The sequence below is a fragment of the Macaca mulatta genome, chromosome 2 (genome assembly GCF_049350105.2).
Source record: "Macaca mulatta isolate MMU2019108-1 chromosome 2, T2T-MMU8v2.0, whole genome shotgun sequence".
In the NCBI taxonomy this organism is placed as follows: Eukaryota; Metazoa; Chordata; class Mammalia; order Primates; family Cercopithecidae; genus Macaca; species Macaca mulatta.
The window spans coordinates 162,784,055-162,807,044 of NC_133407.1; the positions used below are offsets into that span (position 1 = coordinate 162,784,055).

Consider the following 22,990-nt stretch of genomic DNA (forward strand, 5'->3'; position numbering starts at 1 on the left):
ATTATAGAAGCTATATACAACAAATCCACAGCCAACATCATACTCAATGAGGTAGAGTTGAAAGCATTCCCCCTAACAACTGGAAAAGACAAGAATGCCAGTTTCCAGCACTCCTATTCAACACAGTACTGGAAGTCCCAGCTACAGCTACAGCTACAGCAACAAAAAAGAGAAAGAAACAAGAGGCATGCAAATTGGAAAAGAGAAAGTCAAATTATCTCTGTTCACTGATGATATATTCTTGTATCTACAAAACCCTAAATACTCCTCCAAAAAACTCCTAGATTTGATAGATGAATTCAGTAAAGTTTCAGAATATAAAAATCATTGTATAAAAATCAAAACCATTTATATACACCAATAATGATCAAGCTGAGAAGCAAATCAAGAATTCAATTGCATTTGCAACAGCTAGAAAAATTTATATCTAGAAATACATTTAACCAAGGAAGTGAAAGATCTCTACAAGGAGAACTACAAAACACCAATGAAAGAAATCATAGATGACACAAATAATGGAAAAACCCCCATGATCGTAGATTGGAAGAATCAATATCATTAAAATGACCATACTGCCCAAATCAATGTACATATTCAATGCAATTCCTATCAAATTATCAATGCCAACACCATTCTCCACAGAATAAGAATAATTGTAAAATTCATATAAACCAAAAAAGAGTCCCAATAGCCAACGAAATTCTAAGCAAAAAGAATAAAGATAGAGACATCACATTCCCTGTTTGTCACAGTAGGTCACAGCACTAACCACAACAGCAAAGTCATGGAATCAACCTAAGTGTTCATCAATGAATGATATGAAGGGTTAGTTAAAAAACTGTCATATACGTGTGTGTGTGCGCGTATGTGTGCGTGTGCACATGTATATCATAGTAGTATATTATACTAGTATTCCATGGCACATACATATATATACACACACATATATACACATACATAAAATGTGATATATATACACACATATATGCATGTGTACATATATGTATTATTCCATGATGCTTATATATGTGTGTATATAGATGAATGTATACATGTGTGTGTGTATGTATGTATGTGCCATGGAATACTATTCAGCCATAAAAAGAATAAAGTTGTGTATTTTGCAGCAATATGGATGGAACTGGAGGCCATTATCCTAAGATGTGAAATGACTCAGAAATAGAAAGAAATAGAAAGTCAAAAACCACGTGTTCTCACTAACTATATGTTTAGTAGAAGCTAAACAGTGTGTACACATAGACATACAGGGTTGAATAATAAACATTAGAGGCTCCAAAAGGTGGGATGGAGTTGAGGAGTTGGGTGGGCGGGCGAAGGATAAAATAGTACCTACTGAGTACGACATAAACCATTTGGGTGATGGGTACAAAATCCTCAATTTCTCCACTACCCAATATATCCATGTAACAAAATTGCACTTGAAAAATCTACAAAAAAATTTTTTTAAATAAATAAATAAAATTGTAAAAGCAACTGACTGGTACCATAAGGCTTTGGAGAACACAATCTGCAGGAAGGTCCAAATTTCTAACCAGATTTTTCCCAATGCCCAGGTGCTCGACCTGGAACCTCCCTCCTACAGAGAAAACTAAAATGTCAGAATTAAGTCCTACTTTCTGCTTAAGTCGTCCCCAGACTGGGAAACAATGGCAGGGCAACAATACAGTTCTAGGGCAACATCTAACGTTTGGTGCTCACTATAAGTTGTCCCAGTCCAGGAAACAACAGGGCAGGGTTTTAATTCCAGAGCAGCATTTAAGTTCTGTTGTTCACTGTAAGTCTTCCACAGACCAGGCAACAATGGAAGAGCAATGAGTTAGTTCTAGTGAATTGTTTTAGTTCTAGTGCTCAATATAAGCTCCCTCTAGAATGGAAAGAAACAGCAGGCCACTGTTCAGGAGACAAGAAGGAAAAGACCTGTAAAGCACATGTAAAAAAAAATAATAATAATGGATAAAAATTCCAAAATCTAGAGAAAGAAGACACCATCCAGGTACAGGAATTTCAGGGGCCACCAATCAAATTCAACCCAAAGGAGAAATCTCCAAGGCATATCATAATCAGTGAAATGAAAAGATAGGATACTCAAAGCAACAAAAGAAAAGAAACATCACATTGAACAGCATCCTGAATACAGATTGTAGCAGATTTCTCAGTAGAAATCCTGCAGTCCAGATGATAATGGGATGTTATATTGAAAGAGAAGGGAAACAACTGCCATCCAAGAATGCTGTGCCCAGCAAAGTTATCATTTAAACACATTCAAAGACTCCCAAACAAACAAAAGCTGAGAGAATTCATCAAAACATGACCCGTCTTACAAGAAATACTAAAAGCTGTTCGATCTAAAATAAATGGACACTAGTGTATAATAAGAAAACACTTGAAGGTGTAAAACTCACTGATAAAAGAAAAAAAAGACTAATTCAGAATATTCTAAAACTGTAATTTGAATAAGCCATTTATATCTTGAGTATGAAGGCTAAAAGACAAAAACCTATTAAAATCAATAATCACTACAATAACTGGTCAAGGAACAGATAAAACAAAAAGATGTAAACTGAAAAACCAATAAATTAAATTATTCAGGGGGTGGTGTTAAAAGGTAGAGTTTGGTTTTGTTATAATACTTTTCTTCTCTATGCAGTAAAAGTTAAGTCACAATCAGTTTTAAATGACCTGAATTTTTGTAAGCCTCATGGTAACCACAATGCAAAAACCTATGAATAATAGACTAAAAATAAGCAGCACAAAATCAAAACATACTACCAGAGAAATTCTCTTAACCACAAAGGAAAACAGTAACAGAGGAAAACAGAAAGTATCTACAAAACAATCAGAAAACAAGTAATAAAATGTCAACAGAAAATAATCCTGAAGGTAAATGGACAAAAGTCTTCAATTAAAAGAGTGCAAGCCACATGTAGAAAAATAAAACTGGATCTCCATCTCTCACTTTACACAAAAATCAACTCAATGTAGATAAAAGACTTAAATATAAGACCTCAAACCATAAAAATCCTAGAAGATAACATTGGAAAAACTCTTCAGGACATTGACTTAGGCAAGAATTCATGCCTAAGACCCCAAAAGCAAATGCAACAAAACCAAAAATAAACAAATGGGACCTAATTAAACTAAAAAGTTTCTGTACAGCAAAAGAAATAATCAGCAAACAGACAACCCACCTAGTGAAAGAAAATCTTCACAAACTATCCACCCAACAAAGGACTAGTATCCAGAATCTACAAGGAACTCAAATTAACAAGAAAAAAACAAATAATCCCATCAAAAAATGAGCAAAGGACATGAATAAATAATTCCCAGAAAAGATATACAAACAACCAACAAACATGTGAAAAAACACTCAACATCACTAATTATCAGGGAAAAGCAAATTAAAACCATGATGAGATTACACCTTACTCCTGCAAGCATGGCTATAATTTAAAAGTCAAAAAAAAAAATAGATGTTGGCATGGATGTGGTAAAAAGGGAACACTTTTACACTGCTGATAGGAATGCAAATTAGTACAAACACTATGGAAAACAGTATAGATGTTCTTTAAAGAACTACAAGTAAAACTACCATTTAATCTAGCCATCCCACTACTGAGTATCTACCCAAAGGAAAATAAGTCATTATATGAAAAAGACGCAGGCACACACATGTTTATGGTGGCACAATTCACAATTGCAAAGATATGGAACCAATCTAAGTGTCCATCAACCGACAAGTGGATAAAGAAAAAATAGTATACATACACCATGGAATGCTACTCAGCCATAAAAAGGAATGACATAATGTCTTCTCCAGGAACTTAAATGGAGCTGGAGGCTATTATTCTAAGTGAAGTAACTCAGGAATGAAAAATCAAATATCATATGTTTTAAGTGAGAGCTAAGCTATGAGGATGCAAAGGCGTAAGAGTTATATAATGGACTTTGGAGACTCAGAATGGGGGAGGGATAAAAGACTATACATTGGGTATAGTATATAATGCTCAGATAACAGGTTCACTAAAACATCAGAAATCACCACTAAAGAACTTATATGTGTAACCAGAAACAATCTTTACCCCCAAAGCTATTGAAATTTATTTTAAAAATTAAAGTGCAGAATGGCTGAATGGATTTTTAAAAGACCCAACTATATACTGTCTACAAGAAACTCAATTTACCCCTACAGAAATGCACAAACTGAAAGTGAAGGGGTGAATAAGATATTACATGAAAATGGAAACCAACATAGAGCAAGAGTGGCTATACTTATATCAGATAAAATAAACTTTAGTCAAGAATGATAAAAAAAAAGATACAGAAGGCCATTATATGATGATGAAGGGGTTAATACAACAACAGGATATTACAATTATAAACATATATGCACTCAACACTAGAGCACCCAAATATATAAGACAAATATTAACCGACCTAAAGAGAGAGATTGACTGTGACACATTAACAGTAGAAAACCTCAGCACTCCACTTTCAGCATTAAACAGATCATCTGAATAGAAAATCAAATAAGAAACATCAGAGTTAAACTGCACCCTTGACCAAATGGACCAAACAGACATTTATAGAACATTCCATCCAACAGCTGCAGAATACACATTTTTCTCAACAGCACATGCAACATTCTCTGGGACAGACCATATATAAGGTCACGAAACAAATCTTAATAAATTTTTAGAAGTCAAAATCATTAAAAAACTTTTTTGACCATAATGGGATAAAATTAGAAATAAACCACAGAAGGAACATCAGAAACTGTATAAAATCATAATTATTAAGCAACATATTCCTAAACAATGAATGGTTTAATGAAGAAATTTAAAAGAAAATTGAAAATTTTCTTGAGACAAATTAAAATGGAAACACAACATACTAAAACCTATGAAATATAGCAAAAGCAGTTCTAAGAGGAAAGTTGTTTATAGCAATAAAAAGCCTACATCATAAAAATTAGAAAATTACATCATAACACTGCACCTCAAGAAACAGAAAGCAAAAACAATTCAAAACCAACATTAATAGAAGAAATAATAAACATTAGAGTTTAAAGATATAAAATTGAGACCAGAAAAACAAATATCAACAAAATGAAAATCAATTTTTTGAAAAAATAAATGAAATTGAAAACCTTTAGCTAGAGTAAGAACAAAGGAAAGAAGACCTAAAAAACCCAGCCCAGGCTTGCTAGTCCAAGCAGCTTAGCACTACTCTAGAAAATCGCACAACTGAAGATGGCTGAATAGGAATACCTCCAGTCTGCAGCTCCCAGCATGATCGACACAGAAGATGAGTGATTTTTAATTTCCAACTGAGGTACCTGGTTCATCTCATTGGGACTGGTTGGACAGTGGTGCAGCCCTCGGAGGGCAAGATGAAGCAGGGTGGGGCATCGCCTCACCCAGGAAGCACAAGGTGTTGGGGGATTTCCCTTTCCTAGCCAAGGGAAGCTGTGACAGATGTGACAGACTACCTGGAAAAACAAGACACTCCCCGCCCAAATACTGCACTTTTCCCAAGGTCTTACCAACCGGCAGACAAGGTGATTCTCTCCTGTGCCTGGCTCGGTGGGTCTCACGCCCACTGAGCCTTGCTCACTGCTAGCACAGCAGTCTGAGGTTGATCTGCGAGGCTGCAGCCTGACTGGGGGAGGGGCATCCACCGTTGCTGAAGCTTGAGTAGGTAAACAAAGTGACCAGGAAGCTACAACTGGGTGGAGCCCACCACAGCTCAACAAAGCCTACTGCTTCAAGAATCCAACTCTGTGGGCAGGGCATAGCTGAACAAAAGGCAGCAGATAACTTCTGCAGACTTAAACGTCCCTGTCTGATAGCTCTGAAGAGAGGAGTCTTTCTCCCAGCATGGTGTTTGAGCTCTGAAAACGGACACACTGCCTCCTCAAGTGGGTTCCTGATCCCTGTTGTAGCCTAACTGGGAGACACCTCCCAGTAGGGACCAACAGACACCTCATATAGGCGGCTGCCCCTCTGGGACGAAGCTTCCAGAGGAAGGATCAGGCAGCAATATTTGCTGTTCTGCAACATTTGCTGTTCTGCAGCATCCACTGGTGACACCCAGTCTAACAGGGTCTGGAGTGGAAATCCAGCAAACTCCAACAGAGCTGCAGCTGAGGGACCTGACTGTTGAAAGGAAAACTAACAAACAGAAAGGAATAGCATCAACATTAATAAAAAGGTTATCTATACCAAAACCCTATCTGTAGGTCACCAACATCAAATACCAAAGGTAGATAAAATCACAAAGATGGGGAGAAACCAGAGCAGAAAAACTGAAAATTCTAAAAATCAGAGTGCCACTTCTCCTCCAAGGATCGCAGCTCCTCGCCAGCAATGGAACAAAGCTGGACGGACAATGACTTTGACAAGTTGACAGAAGTAGGCTTCAGAAGGTCAGTAATAACAAACTTCTCCAAGCTAAAGAATGTTCAAACCCATTGCAAGGAAGCTAAAAACCTTGACAAAAGATTAGATGAATGGCTAACTAGAATAAACAGTGTATAGAAGACATTAAATGACCTGATGGAGCTGAAAACCATGGCATGAGAACTTCATAACACATGCACAAGCTTCAAAAGCCGATTCGATCAAATGGAAGAAAGGGTATCAGTGATTGAAGATCAAATTAATGAAATAAAGTGACAGGAGAAGTTTAGAGAAAAAAAGAGTAAAAAGAAATGAACAAAGCCGCCAAAAAAATATGGCACTATGTGAAAAGACCAAACCTATGTTTGATTGGTGTACCTGAAAGTGATGGGGAGAATGGAACCAAGTTGGAAAACACTCTTCAGGTTATTATCCAGGAGAATTTCCCCAACCGAGCAAGACAGGCCAACATTCAACTTCAGGAAATAAAGAGAACACCACAAAGTAAGTCATTGAGAAGACAGCAACCCCAAGATACATAATTGTAAGATTCAACAAGATGAAATGAAGGAAAAAATGTTAAGGGCAGCCAGAGAGAAAAGTCGAGCTACCCACAAAGGGAAGCCCATCAGACTAACAGTGGATCTCTTGGCAGAAACCCTACAAGCCAGAAGAGAGTGGGGGCCAATACTCAACAATCTTAGAGAAAAGAATTTTCAATGTAGAATTTCATATCCAGCCAAACTCAGCTTCATAAATGATGGAGAATTAAAATCCTTTACAGAAAAGCAAATGCTCAGATATTTTGTCACCACCAGGCCTGCCTTGCAAGAGCTCCTGAGGGAAGCACTAAACATGGAAAGAAACAACCAGTACCAGCCACTGCAAAAACATGCCAAATTGTAAAGACCATCGAAGCTATGAAGAAACTGCATCAATTAATGGGCAAAATAACCAGTGAACATCATAATGATAGGATCAAATTCACACATAACAATATTAACCTTAAATGTAAATGGGCTAAATGCCCAATTAAAAGACACAGACTGGCAAATTGGATAAAGAATCAAGACCCATCAGTATTCAGGAGACCCATCTCAAGTGCAGAGACACACATAGGCTCAAAATAAAAAGATGGAAGAAGATCTACCAAGCAAATGGAAAACAAAAAAAAAGCAGGGGTTGCAATCCTAGTCTCTGATAAAACAGACTTTAAACTAACAAAGATCCAAAGAAACAAAGAAGGCCATTATATAAAGGTAAAGGGATCAATTCAACAAGAAGGCCTAACTATCCTAATATCCTAATATCCTAACTATATGCACCCAATATAGGAGCACCCAGATTCATAAAGCAAGTCCTTAGAGACCTACAAGGAGACTTATACTGCCACACAACAATAATGGGAGACTTTAACACCCCACTGTCAAAATTAGACAGATCAATGAGACAGAAGGTTAACAAGGATCCCCAGGACCTGAACTCAGCTCTGCAACAAGCAGACCAAATAAACAGAACTCTCCACCCAAAATTAACAGAATATACATTCTTCTCAGCACCACATCAAACTTATTCCAAAATTTACCACATAATTGGACCTAAAGAACTCCTCAGCAAACGTAAAAGAACAGAAATCACAACAAACTGTCTCTCAGACCACAGTGCAATCAAATTAGAACTCAGGATTAAGAAACTCACTGAAATCCATACAATTACATGGAAGTGAACAACTTGCTCCTGAATGACTACTGGGTAAATAACGAAATGAAGGCAGAAATGAAGGTGTTCTTTGAAACCAATGAGAACAAAGACACGACGTACCAGAATCTCTGGAACACATTTAAAGCAATGTGTAGAGGGAAATTTATAGCACTAAATGCCCACAACAGAAAGCAGGAAAGATCTAAAATCGACACCCTAACATCACACTTAAAATAACTAGAGAAGCAAGAGCAAAGAAATTCAAAAGCTAGCAGAAGGCAAGAAATAACTAAGATCAGAGCAGAACTGAAAGAGATAGAGACACAAAAAACCCTTCAAAAAATCAAGGAACCCAGGAGCTGGTTTTTTGAAAAGATCAACAAAATTGATAGACCACTAGCAAGACTAATAAAGAAGAAAAGAAAGAAGAATCAAATAGACACAATAAAAAATGATAAAGGGGATATCACCACCGATCCCACAGAAATACAAACTACCATCAGAAAATAAACACCTCTACGCAAACTAGAAAATCTAGAAGAAATGGATAAATTCCTGGACACATACACCCTCCCAAGACTAAACCAGGAAGAAGTTGAATCTCTGAATAGACCAATAACGGGCTCTGAAATTGAGGCAATAATTTATAGCCTACCAACCAAAAAAAAGTCCAGGACCAGATGAATTCACAGCCAAATTCTACCAGAGGTACACAGAGGAGCTGGTACCATTCCTTCTGAAACTATTCCAATCAATAGAAAAAGAGGGAATCCTCCCTAACTCATTTTATGAGGCTAGCATCATACTGCTATCAAAGCCTGGTAGAGACACAACAAAAAAAGAGAATTTTAGACCAATACTCCTGATGAATATTGATGCAAAAATCCTCAGTAAAATACTGGCAAACCTAATCCATTAGCACATCAAAAAGCCTATTCCCCAACAATCAAGTTGGCTTCATCCCTGGGATGCAAGGCTGGTTCAACATACACAAATCAGTAAACATAATCCATCACACAAACAGAACCAATGACAAAAATCACATGATTATCTCAATAATGCAGAAAAGGCCTTTGACACAATTCAACACCCTTTCATGCTAAAAACTCTCAATAAACTAGATATTGATGGATCATATCTCAAAATAGTAAGAGCTATTTATGACAAACCCATAGCCAATATCATACTGAATGGGCAAAAACTGGAAGCATTTCCTTTGAAAACCAGTACAAGACAGAGATGCCCGCTCTCATCACTCCTATTCAACATAGTGTTGGAAGTTCTGGCTAGGGCAATCAGACAAGAGAAAGAAATAAAGGGTATTCAATTAGGAAATGAGGAAGTCGAATTGTCCCTGTTTGCAGATGACATAATTGTGTATTTAGAAAACCCCATCGCCTCAGCCCAAAATCTCCTTAAGCTCATAAGCAACTTCAGCAAAATCTCAGGATACAAAATAAATCTGCAAAAATCACAAGCATTCCTATACACCATTAACAGACAAACAGAGCGCCAAATCATGAGTGAACTCCCTTTCACAATTGCTACAAAGAGGATAAAATACCTAGGAATGCAACTAATAAGGGATATGAAGGACCTCTTCAAGGAAAACTACAAGCCACTGCTCAACAAAATAAAAGACGACACAAACAAATGGAAGAATATTCCATGCTCATGGATAGGAAGAATCAATAACGTGAAAATGGCCATACTGCCCAAAGTAATTTATAGATTCAATGCCATCCCCATCAAGCTACCAATGACTTTCCCGACAGAATTGGAAAACACTACTTTAAAGTTCATATAGAATCAAAAAAGAGCTCACATTGCCAAGAAAATCCTAAGCAAAAAGAACAAAGCTGAAGGCATCACGCTACCTGACTTCAAACTATACTACAAGGCTACAGTAACCGAAACAGCATAGTACTGGTACCAAAACTGATATATAGATCAGTGGAACAGCACAGAGGCCTCAGAAATAACACCACACATCTACAATCATCTGATCTTTGACAAACCTAACGAAAACAAGAAATGGGGAAAGGATTCCCTATTTAATACATGGTGCTGGGAAGACTGGCTAGCCATATGTAGAAAGCTGAAACTGGATCCCTTCCTTACACCTTACACAAAAATTAATTCAAGATGGATTAAAGATTTAAAATGTTAAACATGAAACCATAAAAACTCCAGAAGAAAACCTAGGCAATACCATTCAGGACATAGGCGTGGGCAAGGACTTCATGACTGAAACACCAAAAGCAATGGCAACAAAAGCCAAAATTGACAAATGGGATCTAATTAAACTAAAGAGCTTCTGCACAGCAAAAGAAACTACCATCAGAGTGAACAGGCAACCTAAGAATGGGAGAAAATTTTTGCAATCTACCTATCTCACAAAGGGCTAATATCCAGAATCTACAAAGAACTCAAACAAATTTACAAGAAAAAAACAAACAACCTCATCAAAAAGTGGGCAAAGGATATGAACAGACACTTCTCAAAAGAAGACATCTACGTAGCCAACAGACACATGAAAAAATGTTCATCATCACTGGTCATTAGAGAAATGCAAATCAAAACCACAATGAGATTCCATCTCATACCAGTTAGAATGGCAATCATTAAAAAGTCAGTAAACAACAGATGCTGGAGAGGATGTGGAGAAATAGGAACACTTTTACACTGCTGGTGGGAGTCTAAACTAGTTCAACCATTGTGGAAGACAGTGTGGCGATTCCTCAAGGATCTAGAACTAGAATTACCATTTGACCCAGCAATCTCATTACTGGGTATAGACCCAAGGGATTATAAATCATGCTACTATAAAGACACATGCCCACATATGTTTATTGTGGCACTATTCACAATAGGAAAGACTTGGAACCAACCCAAATGTCTATCAATGATAGACTGGATTAAGAAAATGTGGCACATATACACCATGGAATACTATGCAGCCATAAAAAAGGATGGGTTCATGTCTTTGCAGGGACATGGATGAAGCTGGAAACCATCATTCTCAGCAAACTATCACAAGGACAGAAAACCAAACACTGCATGTTCTCACTCATATGTGGGAATTGCACAATGAGATCACTAGGACACAGGGTGGGGCACACCATGGCCTGTCGGGGGGTGGGGGACTAGGGGAGGGATAGCATTAGGAGAAATACCTAATGTAAATGATGAGTTGGTGGGTGCAGCTACCAACATGGCACATGTATACCTATGTATCAAACCTGCACATTGTGCGCATGTACCCTAGAACTTAAAGTATAATTTAAAAAAAAAAAAAGAAAAAAAAGGAAGACTAAGGCAGAGCCTCCAATTGACCTCGGTGAACAAAGAGATTTATCATGGCAACAACAACAACAACAAAATTTCATAAAATGAAAAACTAAAAAGGATATATTATATCTCATACCACAGAAATACAAAGGCTCATTAGAAACTATTATGAACAACTATGCACCAACAAATTTTAAATCTTCAAAGAAATTGATAAATTTCTAGACATATACAACCTACCAAGATTGAAATATGAAGAATTAGAAACCCTGAACAGACCAATAATGAGTAACATGATTTAAGCAGTAATTTAAAAAAAAAAAATCTTTCAAAAAAGAAAAACCCAAGACCTGATAGTATCATGGCTGAATTATAACAAACATTTAAAGAACTAATACTTCTTCTACTCAAACTCCTAATTAAAAAATTGAAAAGCGGGGAATACTTTCCAACTCATTCTATGAGACCAGCATTATCCTAATAACGAACAAAAAAGAACACTACAAGCCAATATCCCTGATCAACCTACATGCAAAAATCCTCAACAAAATACTCACAAATCAATTTCAACAAGACAACATATTTTTTAAAAATCATTTATCATTATCAAGTGGGAATCATCTCAGAAATTCATGAATGGTTCAACATATGCAAATCAATAAACATGATATATCACAGTAACATAATCAAGAACAAAAACTATCTGATCATTTCAATAAGTGCTGAAAAATCATCTAATTTCAAGTTTCACACTATCTGGTTTCCAATCTACAAAGCTACAGTAAGTAAAAACAGTGTAGTAGTAACATAGAAACATACCTATAGATCAGTGGAATAGAATAGAGAGCCCACAAACAAACCCTAACATGTATGATCAAATAATTTTTGACAAGAGTTCCAGGACCATTCAATGGAGAAGACAGCCTTGTCAACAAATGGTGCTGGGAAAATGGGATATCCAAATGCCAAATAGTGAGATTAGACTCTTTTACTATACACAAAAATTCACTCAAAAATTGATAAAAGGCTTAAATGTAAAACCTAAAACTATAAAACTCTTAGAAGAAAACAGGGTAAAAACCTCATTCCATTGGATTTGGTAAAGATTTCTTACATATGACCCCAAAGCACAGGCAACAAAAGAAAAAAATAGCCAACTTGAACTTCATTAAAATTTAAAATATTTGGATCAAAGGGCAATTACTATTGGTGAAAATGTAAACTAGTATAGCTGCTATGGGAAACAGAATGGCAGTTCCTCAAAAAATTAAAAATACAATTATCATATGATCTAGCAATTCTCCTTCTGGATATATACCCAAAAGAACTAAAAGCAAGGTCTCAAAGAGATAGTTGTATACCTATGTTCATAGCAATATTATTCATAATAGCTAAAACATGGAAAAAAACCAAATGTCCATAAATTAATGAACAGATATCAAAATATGAAATATACATACAATGAAATATTATTCAGTCTTAAAAAGGAAATTCTCACATAGGCTACAACATGGATAAATGTTGAGGACATTATGCTGAATGAAATAAGTCAGTCCCAAAAAAGAATAATACTGTATGCTTTCACTTATATAAGTTACCTAGAGTAGTAAAAATTATAGAAACAGAAAGCAGAATGGTGGTTTCCAGGGGCTAGAGGAAGAGGAATATGGAGAGTTATAATTTAACGGGTATAGAATTTCAGTTTTACAAAGTGAAAGAGTTACAGAAAAGGACAGTGATGATGGTTGCATAATATTATAAATTTATTTAATAACACTGAATGGTACACTAAAAAAATTAAAACTAAAATATCCAATTATCACATGACCCTTCAGTTGTACTCCTGTGCATTTACACCAGAGAAATAAAAACTTAGGGTCACACAAAAATATGTAAACGAAATATCATAGCTGTTTAGTAAGAATAGCCAAAGACTGGAAACAAGTCAAATTTCCTGGAACAGGTGAATGGCTACACTGTGATACATCTAAACCATGGAATATTATCCAATTCAGTATAAAGGAATAAACTATTGATATATGCAACAATATGAATGAATGTTCAGAGAGTTATACTGAGTGAAAATGGCCAATCACCAAAAATTATTAACTGTATGATTCTATTTATATAACATTTTTGAAGTGCAAAATTATTGAAATGAAAAACAAAGTAGTGGTTGTTAGGGGTCAAGGATGGGGTTGGAGGGACAAGGTGTGACTATGAAAGAGCAATGTGAAGAATCCTTGTGGTGACAGAAACGTTTCGTATCTTGATTGTATAATGTCAATATCCTGATTGTGATATTACACTATAGGTTTCTAAGATATTACAATTGGAGCAAAGTAGGTGAAAGATATGAATATCTCTGTATTATTTCTTATAACTACATGTGCTTCTACAATTATCCCAAAATAAAAAGTTTAATTTTAAAAAACAGGATGATACTAAAGTAGAATTTGGGAGGAGATTTATAGTACTATAGGCACGTATTAGAAGAGAAGAAAGTTCTCAAATTAATTACCTGTTTCCACCTTAAAAACTAGAGAAAGAAGATCAAATTAAACCCAAGGTAACCAAAAGCAAAGAAATTTAAATGATCAAAGCAGAATTCAATGAAATTGAATATAGAAACACAATAAAGAAGAGCAACGCAACCAAAAGTTGATTCTTTGTGAGAATCATGAGAATCAATAAAATTGATAAACTTCTAGGCAGATGGATAAGGAAAAAAGAGAAGATACAAATTACAAAGAACAGGAATTAAAGAAGAGACATCAATACTGATTTCAAAGACATTAAAAATATGCCAATAAATTTGAAAATATAGATTTTTCACAATAGTTACTCATTTCTTAGAAAATAATAAAGTTCATTTGGTCATAAATATTTCTCTTACCTGAATATTTCAAGAAATGTAATTGGCATTAATGTGGCAAATAATGAACCAAAAATTAAGGATACATTCGTATAGCACCTGTTCTCGTCCCAATAGCCAAGATTTTCTGAACTGGATCAAAGGCTAATGCTGTAGGCTGATGAGGAAAACCATGCCGAACTGTCTGAAAGAGAGTACATAATACAAATAAGTCTCCAGGGAAATAAAAATTGCAATCACAAGATACCGTTATACAGCCACCAGAATGTCTAAAATTAGTTAAAAGGAAAAGAAAGCTACCACCAAACATTAACACAGATATGGAGTAACCTAAACTCATACATTGTTGATGGGAGCGTAAAATGATACAAACACTTTTTAAAAATGTCTTGCAGTTTCTTATAAAACTAAGCATACATCTGTCTTACAATCTAGCAATTCCACTCCTATGTGTATACTCAGGAAAATTAATAGTATATGTTCATAAAATGATTTGTATAAGTAAGACACTACCAGCTATATTCAAAACAGTAAAAATCTGGAAACAGCCCAGGTGTCCAACAAGAGAATCAAAAAACAAACTGTGATGATATAATCATACAATGGAATACTACTCAACAATTAAAAGATACAAACTACTGATAGATGCAGCAACACAAATGATTCTCAAAAACACAATGCTAAGAAGCCACACACAAAAAGTTTATAAAATCAGAACAGTAGTTGTCTTGAAGAGTTATTGATTGGAAAGGAATATGAAGAAATTTTTTTGAGTAAAGATGTAATATTCTGTATTTTCATAGCAGTTTGGATTACACAAGCATATACATTAGTTAAAACTCATAAAATGGTACAATAAAATTTGTGATTTCTCTGCATGTAAATTATACCTCAAAAATGTTAAGGAATTATTAGAAACAAATATTAAAATCTATTTAATGCTATGTATACTGAGGTGTTAAAGGGTAAAGTATACTGACATCTGCAACTTGAAAATGCATCCACAAAATAATATAGATAAAAGAGTGGACAGATGGATGGATAGATACATGATAAGTGAATATAGCAAAATAACTGTAAAATATTAGTGGTAAGAATATACATATGAGTGAGTGTTCACAATATAATTCTTTCAACTTTTCTTTCTGTTCCTGCCTTATACATCTAATAAATGGCATGTATAAAAAACCTACATCATAAAAATTAGTGAAAGAATCAATGTTTTCCTTCTAAGGTTAGGAATTAAACAAGTGTTTCCACTCTATCCACTTCCATTCAATATTGTACTGAAGGTTCTATCCTATTCAGAGCAATTAGAAAAGAAAAAGAAATAAGACACATCCAGATAGGAAAACAAGAACTAAATCTACCTGCAGGGAACACAGTTTTGTATAAATGCAATCCTAAGAAATACACTAAAAAATTATTAGAACTAATAAAGGAGCTCTGCAAGTTAAGGTTATAAAACTAATGTAAAAAAGTCAATTGTGGGCTAGGCACAGTGGCCTATGTCTGTAATGTCAGCACTTTAGGAGGTCAAAGCAGGAGTATTGCTTGAGTCCAGGAGTTCAAAACCAATCTGGGCAATATTACAAGACCCCATATCTTCAAAAATAAAAATAAAAAAGAGCGAGAGAGAGAGAAATTCACCAGGCATGATGGTGCACACCTGCAGTCCCAGCTACTCAGGAGGCTAAGGCAGAAGGATCACTTGAGCCCAGGAGGCTGAAGCTGCAGTGAGCCATGATCATGCCACTACACCCCAGCCTGAACAACAGAACAAGACCCCATCTCAAAAAAAAAAAAAAAAAAAAAAAAAGTCAATTGTGAGATCTTTCAAGGCTATTGGAGCTACTGGCAACAAATTACTGTATAATTTTCCACTGCTGCTTATTTATAATGAGCTTTCCCCACTACACGTTTATATTTCACATCATGTTTGTTCAATGACTCTTTAAGTGAATCTATTTCAAGCATGTCCATTAGATCCATTTTTTGTTACAAAAATGCCTGACAATTGCTTAGAAACTATACAGAAAATGGGCTGGGTGCAGTGGCTTACAACTGCAATCCTAGCACTTTGCGAAGTCAAGGTAGGTGGATCACTTGAGCCCAGGAGTTCGATACCACCCTGGGCAATATAGTGAGACCTTGTCTCTATTAAAAAAAAAATAGATGGGCATGGTGGTGCATGCCTATGGTCCCAGATACTCTGGAGGCTGAGGTCGGAGGATCACTTGAGCCCGGGAGGTTGAGGCTGCAGTAAGCCATGATCACACCACTGTACTCCAGCCTGGGTGACAGAGTGAAAAAGAAACTATATGGAAAGAATTTTAAAAATTGTTCACACCTTTATTCATTGACCAAGGATATTGTTTATTGATAAGGGCGCAGGGTACTTTATATAGTTGCATGATCAAGCATCCATCAATGCCAAAAAAAGAAAAATGACATTAATTGTCAGAACTAAAGAAACGGTGAGTTTAAGTCACTGCTTCAAAGTGCTTTTACGAAGATAAATGTCTTGATTCATCATGTGGCAAAATCAGGATTATAAATCCAGTGCTTTACCATTAGGCTATAATAAATGTTTTCATGAGGACTTAAAAGCGAAATTTTTAAAAAATAAAAAGTCAATTGTATTTCTGTATACTAATAATAAACTATCTAAAAATAAAATAAAGAACCCCATTTATAATAAATAGAATTCAAAGGAATAAAATATATAGGAATAAAATGAACAAAAGAAGTGCAAAACTTGTACTCTGAAAATTACAAAATATTATTTTAAAAAATAAAGAAGACCTAAATAAAAGTCATCCCAGATATTTATAGATTAAACGTTAACATGACAATACTCTCCAAATTGATATTAAAATCAATGCAACCTCTGTCAAAATCCCAGCTGGCTTTTTTGCAAAAATTGACAAACTAATCCTAAAATGTATATAGATATCCAAGAGACTCATAACAACAACACAATCTTGAAAGAGAACAAAGTTAGATAACTCACATTTTTCTATTTCAAAACTTATACAAACCTAAAGTAATCAAGAAAATAAGATATTGGCATAAGGATAGACATATAGATTAATGGAACAGAAATGAGATTCCAGAAATAAATCCTCACATTTTCAGTCCCTTCATTTTTGAAGAGTGCCAAAACAATTCATTGAGGAAGGACTAATCCTTTCAGCAAATGGTGTTCAGCAACTCTATATCCACATGCAAAAGAATCAAGTTAAATCCCTTACTTATAACATACACAAAAATTAACTCAAAATGGATCATACATTTAAATATAAACGCCAAAGCTATAAAACTCTAAGAATAAAGAAATATGTTTAAATCTTAGTGACTTGAGATTAGGTAATGTTTTTAAAATTATTTTTTAATTGACAAATAAAAATTATAAATGTTTATGGTTAGAACATGATGTTTTGGTGTACATCTACACTGTGGAAAGGTAGACAATGGTTTCTTAAATATAACACCAAAAACATAAGCAACGAAACAAAAAACAGACATATTGAACTCTGTCCAAAGCAAAAACTTATGTGCTATAAAGGACACCATCAAAGAAAGTTAAAGAAAACAAATCTGGAGGCATCACATTATCTGACTTCAAACTATACTACAAGGCTATAGTTACCAAAACAGTATGGTACTGGTATAAAAATAGGCATGTAGACAAATGGAACAGAATAGAGAACCCAGAAATAAAGCTGAATACTTTGACAAGGTATTTGACCTTCAACAAAGCAACCAAAAATATAAGGTAGGGAAAGGACACCCTATTTAACAAATAGTGCTGGGTAATTGGCAAGCCATGTGTAGAAGAATGAAACTGGATCCTCTTCTCTCACTTTATACAAAAATCACCTCAAGATGGATCAAAGTCTTAAATCTAAAACCTGAAACCATAAAAATCCTAGAAGATAACATTGGAAAAACTCTTCCAGACATTGGCTTAGGCAAAGAGTTCATGACCAAGAACCCAAAAGCAAATGCAACAAAAACAAAAATAAATAAATGGGACTTTATTAAATTAAAAAGCTTCTGCACAGCAAAAGAAATAATCAGCAGAGTAAACAGACAACCCACAGAATGGGAGAAAATATTCACAAACTATGTATCTGACACAGAACTAATATCCAGAATCTACAAGAAACTCAAACAAATCAGCAAAAAATAACAATTAAAAAATAATAATCCCATGAAAAAGTGGGCAAAGGACATGAATGGACAATTCTCAAGAGAAGATATACAAATGGCCAACAAACATGAAAAATGCTCAACATCACTAATTATCAAGAAAATGCAAATTAAAACCACAATGAGATACCACCTTACTCCTGTAAGACTGGCCATAATTTAAAAATAAAAAAATAATAGATGTTGGCATGGATGTGGCGAAAAGTGAACACTTTTACACTGCTGGTGGGAATATAAACTAGTACAACTCCTATGGAAAACAGTATAGATATTCCTTAAAGAGATAAAAGTAGAACTACCATTTGATCCAGCAATCCCACCATTGGATATCTACTCAGAAGAAAAAAATCATTATATGAAAAAGACACACGCACATGCATGCTTATAGCTGCACAATTTCCAATCACAGAAAAATATGGAACCAGCCTAAATGCCCATTAACCAATGAGTGAATAAAAAGAATGTGGTGTATATATATACCATAAAATACTACTCAGTCATAAAAAGGAATGAAATAATAGCATTCACAGAAGCCTGGGTGGAGTTGGAGACCATTATTCTAAGTGAAGTAACTCAGGAATGAAAAACCAAATATCATATGTTCTCACATATAAGTAAGAGCTAACCTATGAGGACACAAATGCATAATAGTGATATAATGGATTTCGGGGGTTCAGGAGGAAGGGTGGGAGTGGGATGAGAGCTAAAGACTACACATTGGGTACAGTGTACACTGCTCAGGTGATGGATGCCAAAAATCTCAGAAATTAGCACTAAAGTACTTAGCTATGTAACCACCTGTTCCCCAAAAACTATTGAAATAAAAATGTGAAAGGATAATCCACAGAATGGGAAAATAATTTGCAAATCAAATATCTGAAAAAGAACTTATATCCAGAATATATAAAGAACCCTTAAAGTTCAATAAAAAGACAAATAACCTAAATTTAAAATGGGCAAAGGATCTTAACAGACATTTATTATATAATAAATAAATAATATATATAAAATGGCCAATAAACACAGAAAGATCCTCAACATCATTAGCCATTAGGGAACTGTAAATCATATCAACAAGATACAACTGTGCACCCACTAGGATAAGTATAATACAAAACAGATATAATAACACATGTTCGTAAAGATGTAAAGAAGTTGGAGCCCTAATACATTGCTGTTAGAAATATAAAACCATGTAGGCTCTTTGGAAAATAGATTGGTAGTTCCTCAATATATGAAATACAGAGTTACTATATGATTCAGCAATTCTACTCCTGGGCATAAACCCAAGAGAAATGAAAACATAAATATAAACAAAGCTCTTGTAATGTTCATAGCACCATTATTCATAGCAGCCAAAAAGAAACAACTCAAATGTCCATCAACTGATGAATAAATTAAAAAAATGTGGTATATCCACACAATAGAATATTATTCATCAATTTTAAAAAATGAAGTACTGATATGTGCTACAACATAGACGAACCTTGAAAATGTTATGCTAACTGAAGAAGCTAGTCACATACTACATGATTCCATTTACATGAAGTGTATAGAATAGGAAAATCTATAGAAAGAGAATTTATATTAGTGGTTGCCTAGGGATGGGGGTTCAGGGTAATAGGAATTGACCGTTAATGCACACAACGTTCCCTTCTGAACTGATGGAAATGTTCTAAAATTGATCGTGGAGGTTGTTGCACAACTCTGTGAATATACCAAACACCACTGAAATGTACACTTTAGGTGAATTGTATGGTGGGTGGGTTATATTTCAATTTGAAATAAAAGAATATTTTTCTCCTCAAGAACAGCAAATAATATTATGACAAAGTATGCAATAAAAAGTTGAGGTCAGTTGGGGTACCTAGTTGATTTCAAAAGAATCAAGGACATCAACGGGAATGATATAGATGCAGTAGAATAAAAAGGCGCAAAAACATAGAACACAGTTTGAAGACAACTAAAAAACAACTTAAAAAATTCTCAGTTTTAGACAAAGTCAAAAAGTGTTCTTGAAATATTATAATTAATGCTCAGTGAAGTAAGATAATAGTAGCAAAGCTAGTAAAAAACGAGTTTCCTAAATATCTAGCTCTTCTTGATGCTACTTTGCTTTGCTTGTTTTCTTTTGTTCCACTCTCCCTTCAAAATACTACAGGAATGAAGTGAAGTGGCCAACGTATCAATAGCTACAAAAATCTATCTAGATATTTGAAGCAAATAAATACGTAATAGAAAGAATTGGTTACAAATATGTGGAAGGGTTGGTCATATTACCCTAAGGTAAGGAAGTTGCTACCACTTCTGAGGATGAAATACGTAAACTGTACTCAGTGCTGATATTGCAAGAGGCACTACCAGAAACAAAATGACTTTTGCTTCCCCTCTACTTTTTAATCTGGTGTAAGTGCCTCCTATTGGCAGAATCTAACCAGAACCCAGCTACCAAAAAAATCTGAGTATTTTAGTGTAGTTTTAGTTTTAGTTTTCTTAGTATAATCGGGAACACAAAGGGACCAGGATAGAACTAACAGCAGTACTTTGGCAAAGCAGAATGTATATTAGGCCTGATTGTCCAGGCTTAATACTATCATAATACTGCAAAATGGCCTCAAAACCACCTGTGACAGGGACTGCCTACTGTTTCCCAATGTCTGCATTTTTCCCTTCGTCTATACTAATAGAAGTTTTAGTTTAGCAGGTAACAATCCAGTTGAATACTATATTTACCAGCCTCTATGCCAGGCTAGACCAGATTGTGAACAAAGAAAAACAGAAGAAATGATATATAATATATTCTTAATGATAAAGGCAAATATTCTATTTTTCTCACCTTCTAACTGATTAGAAAATAGATACAATAGCAGGAGTTAGAACAGCCACCTTAGAATATGAGATGGAAGCCATATATTGATGATGGCAGAACAAGATAGAAAGATCTTATTGGATTATTGACACCACACAATCATTGAATCAGTTCAAGGTTGCTTTTGATTGGACAGATTCATACAAGAAAGATAAATTTCTGTATTGTTTAAGCCACAGTTACTATGGCCTGTTACAGTAGCCTAACTTGCATCCTAATACATACCCCAACCATTCATTCTTAAAAAGAAGTAAATATTAGATCACCAAGTTACCTTATGAGGAATGCTTCCCAGTATTGATCATCAGCCTAAAAAATGAAAAAAATAAATATGGCTTTTGATTCTAAAGGCTTCTAGCATGCTACCATATTAATGGTTGATGCTGTGAAAGTTGCAGATACCAGAATGAAATCACTTTTAGTAGATCCAAACAAACCAAAGCTGGAAAAGTAAAAAGCATGAACAGTTCACACTTGCATGTCTGAGATAAAGACTGTCTCAAGGACTTTCTAAAACAACTCCAAAAGAAATTCTTTTTTCAGTACTGCTATAATTCATATAAGATCCTCTTGAAAGAACACTTGCCCAGTAATAGCGTTTCCACCAAGGAACTGATGCCAACTCTGGTTCTGAGTCTTCAAAACCAATGACCTCTATTTCCAAGTGGCTTATGTGAACTTCTCCTTTTGCCAATACCAGCTTCCCTTTACTCTTGCCTCTTCAGATGCATACATGGGTTGGCATGGCTATGCATCTCAGGTTAAAAAAACTTCATTTCTAATTCCCAAATAAATTCAACATATTTGGACATATTTTTCATCTGATTTTTTTGATTGACATTGCATATATATATCATATCCAAATAATACTGATATGCCAAAGCTATCATTTCTACATTTGAACACAGAACTTCTAGAAGCATTGTACCAGCTTTCACCTAATAACATTAATGTAACCATTGCAAACTACCATGTATAGAAAATAATAATAATACCTATATGTAACAGGGAATAGAATATTCCAATTATGCAATACATTTATTTTATTTAAAAATTATTCTAGGTAGAAGATTTGCCAGTAAATATTTATGATTACCTAATATATGCTATGCCTTCTCTGATATTAGGTTACTTGTCTGGTGTTTGGTCTACAAATGTTACGCTCTGGGTAAAGTGTGGATTGGGGCATATCATTCCAGATCTTGAATTCAGAAATTGCATATAAACTGTCTCAAAATTTATGCAGTGAGTCATGAATCAATATAATTTGAGATAAAATATCTGTAGTAAGGAACGTGATGGACACAACATATTTTGCCACTTTGGTAAGCAAAAGCCAATTATTACTGGAACTATGGAGCAACTCTCATTGTTGAGAAAGGTCCCTCAATTTCAATGATACTTGTTTTCAATAACAGCCAAATCATTTAAACCTTGAGTTTTTTAGGATTATGTGTGTATGTTCACAGCTCTTACCTAAATCTGATGTCATCTTGGGTCACTGAAAGTATTGCTGAATAATTTCCTGCTCTCTTGGATGAAAGAAAAGACTAAGTAAAAGGTCTATAATGCATATGACACCATAGGGTGGCATAATGGTGATAGAAATAACAAGTTCAT

The 22,990-nt window shown here is 34.8% G+C and overlaps 1 protein-coding gene across 2 annotated transcripts in view; it reads right to left on the bottom strand.

The window, feature by feature from the left end:
* The window catches only part of STXBP5L (syntaxin binding protein 5L), a 488,800-nt gene that overhangs the window by 429,143 nt on the left and 36,667 nt on the right, over window positions 1–22,990 (bottom strand). For both annotated transcript variants that reach the window (XM_015129967.3, XM_015129965.3), the window contains exon 3: window positions 14,373–14,470. In XM_015129967.3, the coding sequence (XP_014985453.2) occupies window positions 14,373–14,470 (98 nt within the window). The remainder of the gene's footprint in view (window positions 1–14,372; window positions 14,471–22,990) is intronic.